This window comes from Ictidomys tridecemlineatus, chromosome 1, assembly GCF_052094955.1.
Source record: "Ictidomys tridecemlineatus isolate mIctTri1 chromosome 1, mIctTri1.hap1, whole genome shotgun sequence".
NCBI classification, from domain to species: Eukaryota; Metazoa; Chordata; class Mammalia; order Rodentia; family Sciuridae; genus Ictidomys; species Ictidomys tridecemlineatus.
In genome coordinates, this window is record NC_135477.1 from 25,312,881 (window position 1) to 25,319,488 (window position 6,608).

General features: G+C 46.1%; 1 protein-coding gene across 3 annotated transcripts in view; it reads left to right on the plus strand.

Moving 5' to 3' along the window:
* The window catches only part of Armh3 (armadillo like helical domain containing 3), a 176,025-nt gene extending 170,006 nt beyond the window's left edge, over nt 1–6,019 (plus strand). For all 3 annotated transcript variants that reach the window (XM_040273589.2, XM_040273592.2, XM_005333641.5), the window contains 2 exons: nt 3,530–3,646; nt 5,149–6,019. In XM_040273589.2, the coding sequence (XP_040129523.1) occupies nt 3,530–3,646; nt 5,149–5,241 (210 nt within the window). In that variant the 3' untranslated portion in view covers nt 5,242–6,019. The remainder of the gene's footprint in view (nt 1–3,529; nt 3,647–5,148) is intronic.
* The last annotated feature ends 589 nt before the right edge of the window (nt 6,020–6,608 follow it).

Genomic DNA, 6,608 nt, shown 5'->3' on the forward strand with positions numbered 1-6,608 from the left:
TGTGTGAAACCCTAGCTCTTGGCTTATGATTAGAACTATCTGGAGACAATCAGAACTTCCAAACACCATTAGTAATTATAAAATTAGAACCACTTATTTACTATTCATTATGTGCCAGCCATTGGACAATCCTTATCTCATTCATCTTCACATCATTCTTTAAAGGCAGTGCTATCCCCTTTTACAGATATAAAAACTGAAACTCAAAAAAATAAAGAAAATTACATAAAATTACATAAATTTACCTGGTTAATAAGTGCTTGTCAAGCATGTACAAAGGCCCTGGATTCAACCCCCAGTAGCACATATACACATAGAGTAGAACTCCAATTCAGTTTGTTTCCTTCCTTTCTCTTTCTTCTCTCTTTTCTTGGTCCTGGAGATAGAACCCAGAGATGCTTCACTACTGAACCACATCCCCAGTCCTTTTTTTAAATTTTGAGACAGGGTCTTACTAAGCTAAGGCTGGCCTCAATCCTTCTGCCTCAGCCTCCCAAATAGCTAAAATTACAGGCATGTGCTGCCATTCTTGGCTCAAGTAAGTTATTTTTCTATCAGGCTCTTACCAGGACCCAAGTTCCTGTCTACTAAGGGTCATAAGTGGAGATGTAAGGGTTCCTTAAAGATTAATTATGTCTTTTTTTTAGTTTTTGGCAGACACAACATCTTTGTTTGTATGTGGTGCTGAGGATCGAACCCGAGCCGCACGCATGCCAGGCGAGCGCGCTACCACTTGAGCCACATCCCCAGCCCAAGATTAATTATGTCTTGTAGGTGATTTCTGACTTTGAAGCTATTTGAGCTAAGGTAGTGGGCCTAGTTCTAGGAATCCCACAAGCCCAATAGCTGATGAAAGAGGGTTTGTATGTGCTTGGGGACTAGACTGTTACCTGATGAATTGGGAAGGGATCTCAACCTGATAGGGGCAATTGGAGTTACCAGGAAGCCAGATCCCAAAGCTGTAAATTAGGGTAAAGTCTAAGGTCTTTTTCTTTTTCTTTTTTCTTTTTCCCCCTAGGGATTGAACCCAGGAGTGCTTTACCACTGAGCTACAGCCCCTACCCTTTTTATTTTTTATTTTTCAGACAGGGCCTGGGGCTGGGGATGTGGCTCAAACGGTAGCGCGCTCGCCTGGCATGCGTGCGGCCCAGGTTCGATCCTCAGCACCACATACCAGCAAACATGTTGGTTCCGCCAGACAGGGCCTGGCTCAGTTGCTTAGGCCCTCAGCCTTCCAAGTTGCTAGAATTATAGGAATGCACCACCGGGCCCAATAAAGCCTAAGGCCTTTAAACACAACCTGAGAAATTGCTCTTGCCACACCCAAGCCAGAGTTGAAGCTCAAATGGCACATGTTCCTAAAGTCTTTAGCTCCAGAAAGCAAAATCCCAGACTTGGCAAGTGCTCTGAAGTGCTGAATGAGTTGAGGCCAAGACCTGAGCTTAGAGTATGTTCTCTTGAAAGTAATTGAGAGGTGATGAGGGCAGGAGACAGTAGTCTAGATGAGCTGATGGGCAACTTTTTGCTAGGTAAAAGAGAAAGAAAGGAAAGAAGCCCACATGAAAAACCAGGGAAGGAGGAGGCAGCACTGGGCAATATCCAGATAAGAGTGGAGCCGTAATCATGCACTGTGTAATGATCCAGCCAGGCTTTTGGTTTCCTTCTAAGGAGCTAGTAGCTCAGGAGCCTTTTCTGCTTTGAACTTCCTGTAACAAACTGTACTAGGGTATACTTTGAAAAGCCCGCCTTACTGAGAAAGGAAAATTCCCTGTTAAGTAAGACCTTAGACATTCCATTCTTCCCTGGCAAGAGGAGAATGTCTAGGTGATCAAGGGAGTCTTGGAGGCCTTAGACTCTTGGGGCATAGTTAGAAGGTAGAGACATCTCTTAACATACTGCACCTTTTTCTCAGAAATTGGCTTTGACATGGTTTTTGTCTTTTAGTACCTGACACCTTTTTAAGGAAAGCCAAGCCCAGGTTGCTGGGTCATAGGCATTGCTGAGGCTGCCCATGTTTCAGGACTTAGGAAAACATGTATTACTTTATTTTGCTTGGTTCCTGGGGGATGTTTCCATCTTGGAGAAAATTTTGCGTTTTAGTGGGATTGAGCCATTCACTTCTGAGCCAAGACTCTGGCTCAAGTATATAGCCCATGTTCTTGGAAAGACTGGATTATTTTGTGACTGCTCTTGCTGGGCTGTGGTCTACCTACCTACAGGCTGACAATTGGAATTAGAAGCAAAGGAACCAGCTTGTATTAGGGTCTGTGGGAAAGAGCCAACAAAATTATTTTATGGAGCTGAGAATGTCTGGAAGGAAGAAAACTGGGCCAGAGCTGTGCCCTAGCTGTCCCTTCCTTCTGAACTGAAACTCAGAGAACTCTCCCTTAGGGACACAAGTTTTACCAGTGCTCTCCAGCTCATCTCTTTCCTCAGGAATTCTTGGCAGACAGAAGTGTTTGTTACCAAGTAAAGTCAGCCCAAACACAAATTTAGAATGGTAAAGGAACAGTCCAGAGGTACCTTTGTACTCCTTTGGAATCTATTCTCAATCCCTCTGACCTACCCTGACTCTGGCTTATTCTCTATCACCCTGCAGAGCTAACAGTCCCTCATCACTCATTTCTTCTCCTCAAGCTCCCTACTGAGCAGGGAGTTCTCCATGATGTCATAGGCTTTCATACAGGTCAGATAAGTGCCCTTAAACTACCAAAGTGAATAGTCATTCCCTCTCCTGGTAATTCTTTTCTGCTCAACTCACTTCTGCCTACTTGATGTAGTGCCTCTCCCCTGTCAGACCTTGCCTTTATTTGATGATCTTATAAGTTGAAGTCATATCAGGCCTAGCTATAGTAGTCCTTTCCTTCTTAACCAGTCGTACCCAAGCTTCCCAGAGTCAGCCAAAGTCTGAATCTTCCCCCTGACATTCAACAATGTCTTTCTGACATTGTTGAAGAGAGAGATCTCTCATCAAAACAGAAACTATAGTTCAGTCTTGAAAGTATGCCCTATACCCAAAGGCTTGGATGTCCAAAAGTTTCATCCACACAATGGGTAGGAAGGCTGAGTTGGCATCAAGAGATTAAAAACAAGTGGCAGTTGGTGCTAAGGAATATCCCAGGACTGAAGAAATGTAGTTCCCAGAAAGGGAGAAGCAAGAAGACACTGGCAAAGTCTGACACTGACAACCTGGCCAGAGAAAGCTTCAGGATGAGGATGAGAGCAAAATTATAGTATCAGGAATATGAGTGACCTCAGACATTCACAGTTCTGTTACTTCTTCTCATGTTCTTTTATCATACCCAGAGTAAACATCCTTGGTGGCCAGGCTAGGTTGGTAAGGAAAGGAGGGGAATAGAAGAGATTAGGAAGTAATGTTCCCTATGGCCTGGCTTTTTTCTGGATGATAAGTAGTAAGCCAGGTCTTTTGGAGGTATCACCCTAGACTGAATCCAACCCAATAAGGTAGCAATGTGGGGCTAAGGCCCATGATTTACATGATCCATGCCCTGCTCTTTACCTCCCTCAGGTGCTAGAGGTAGTACGAGCCAACTATGACACACTCACACTGAAGCTGCAGGATGGCCTGGACCAGTATGAGCGCTACTCAGAGCAGCATAAGGAAGCTGCCTTCTTCAAAGAGCTGGTGAGTACTCTGCCCCTGGCTCTGCCTATGTTTCTCGGGGGCCCATTCCCAGCTACTAGGTTCTCTTTGTAGGTGGACATTTAGGGAACAGCTGCAATTTGCCACAGGCTAAGACTAGAAGGGTCTGCTGGGATCCAATATAGAACTTCTCTACCAAAACAGTTCAAGAGGAGGCAGTGAGAGAAGAAAATATTCCCAGTGCAGTACCTCCTCTGCAGCCATGGAGACAGCCCTTGCACAGCTCCAACTGGGCCTGGGTTTTGACGTGTGTTCCCAGTGGTAGTTCTGGCTCATTGCTCCTTATCAAGGCCTCAGAGCAACTAATGAGGATAATGAGAATCAATAATTCACTTCTTCCTAAATTCCTAACTGGTTCCTAGTCTGAGTGCCCTCCTAATATAGTTCTCAGGTTTTTACTCCCTACACCCACTCCTACTCTCCAATCACTCAGCTTCCTACAGTCCCCACCCTTGGCTACCCAGAGCCAGTAAGCATTTTCTCTGCCTCCTACTCCACCTCCTAGTCAGCATCTCCACAAAACTGATCTCTCCCTATTAATTGTCCCTTTTCTGCCCTGTGATCAGAGCTGCTCTCAGGAAAAATTCAGCCTCCCTATAGTCCTACCACACCACCTGCTTGGTTTACATAAACTTTCTGGCTGGGAACTAAGACCAGGACACTGAGGCCTCTGTACCTACTTCCCATGTCTTTAGACTTCCCGCTGCTGGAGTATAACTTCCAGTGGCCTAGCTTTTACTTCCCCACACCACATCCATCCACAGTGAAGGTGCTAGATTTTAGATCTTGTCTTGTGCTAAACAGCCCAAATCTGACCCTGACATGACCTCCTCAGGATTTCTCTGGTGTGAGTTAGTTGGGAACAGAGAAGCCATTAGTGTAAGGATATAGCAAGTAAGGGTATTTTTATGGGGTAGTTGATGAGTCTTTATGTCCATGTTGGGGAATTACTGGGGACCAGCAATTAACTATTGGGAGATGAAAAAGATTGTGAAGGAGAATTAGAGGAGCTCTGTCTTTAGGCTCTTTGGTGATAGCCTCTGCCTTACTCAGCTCTCCTGTTTGCACTTCTGGCACAGGGATGCAAAGTGAGTCTGGTCCAGTTGGGAGTTAATGAACTTGAGTTGCTTGCTGTTTGCCACGCTGTTCTTTCCCGTTTCCTACCTAACAACTTTATTAACTTTTCTACAACAAAGCAGATTTTAGGGCTCAAGACACACACTATCTCCTCCCCCCACCCTTTTGTTTCTCATAAACATACACATGGATGAACCTCCTTGCAGAGTCTGCTAGATTCCTTGTGGAACCCTCTCATAATAGAGGGTTTGGCCTTCTCAGCTGTTCTCCATAGGTCTTTCCCCTGATGGCATGGTGGATACTTCCTTAGCCCTGTGCCACAGGCACTGCTGTCTGCTGTTTGTAACTGACTATGTCCTGTTTTCTCTCTTTCTGTGCCTTCCCACCTTACCCCTACCCTTTCCCAGGTTCGATCCATTAGCACCAATGTCCGGAGGAACCTGGCCTTCCACACACTCAGCCAGGAGGTCCTGCTAAAGGAGTTCTCCACTATCTCCTGAGGCCATGCCCACCTGACGGCCACTGACTGCCCTTACTCATGAGGCTCCTGAGCTGGAGGGGTGCAAGGGGAGAGGGGGCTGCCTCCAAGACTGGAGAGAAACAGATACTGAGTTCTCCTGGTGAAGGCCACACTTCAGTGAAGCTTGGACAGCAGGGGCAAGCCAGGGATGATCTTATTTGGGGAGGAATGGGTGGGCAAAAGGAGAGACATCCAAGAACATGGGGACTTCTAGGTGGGTCCCCTGGACACCCCCTCACATTTCCAATTAACTTTACAAGTTGTGACTTCTGGCTGATTTTCAGAAGCTGGTGGGGCAAGCCTCAGGAGAGGCCAGGACCCTGAAGGCCAATGGCTTTTCTTGGCTTCTGAAAATAGATCAACTTTCAGACATACCAGGAGCCATATCCTGTTCCCTTTAAGCTTGGAGCTGAGCTGGGTTTGACATCTGTGTCCCTACCCTGCTAGGACTGTGTCCAGTCATTAGGACCCTCAGGTCAGGCTTAGGATAGGATAGGAGTGGGGCACTTTTTTTTTTTTTTTTCCCAATTCAAAGTTGATTCCTCTAAGAAACTGGAGGCTGGAATCAGTGCTCACTTTGTCTGGCCACCACTTTCTGGATTTTAGTTTTGGCACCAGAAATACCTGTTAGCTTTCCCTTGCCTTCCAGCCCATTGACTCATCAGCATAAAAGGCTTACAACCTTAGCTTTGCATTTTTAGTTTGGTTTAAACTGTCTTTAGGGTGTGCACAAAATAAACATTGACAGGTTTTCTGGAGCCCTTAAAGTGCCTACTTTGCTGGTTCCCTTTCCAGCAGTTTTCCCATCTTCTCAGCCACCCCCTCCCACTAGGGGCCTCTCCTGCCTCTGCTGAGCTCCCCTCCACATGTTCCACCCCCTCACCCTGCTGTTGTTTACATCCAGCCTGCTTAAGAATTTCCTCTGGGGAGGAATCTGTTCTTGCTATGGTCTGGTGCCTGGGAGGGAGAGAACCTGCTGGGAGCAGGGTGCCCTCCATCTGAAAAAGGCCAGGTGAGCATTACGTATAGGGCCTTCATCCTATCTACCCATATTCTGGGTGGGACCATGGGCAAATCTCCTGATCTTTGGGAAGTCAGTCTGTGGTTCCTCCTTTGTATAGCCTCCACAGGACCATTGTAGGGTTTTTTTTGTTTGTTTGTTTGTTTTTTTAACTCCACAGCTACCTCCAAAATAGCTGCTGCTATAAGACTCTCCCTTTCTAAAGCCCTTAGGATGGCAAGGAGCAAGCAGGCACAGAAATAATTGGATAAAGTGCAGAAATCCAGCTGTGAGAACAGGTGTGAGACCTCCCTAGCTGTTATCCATTTAGCCCTGTATCTCTTTGG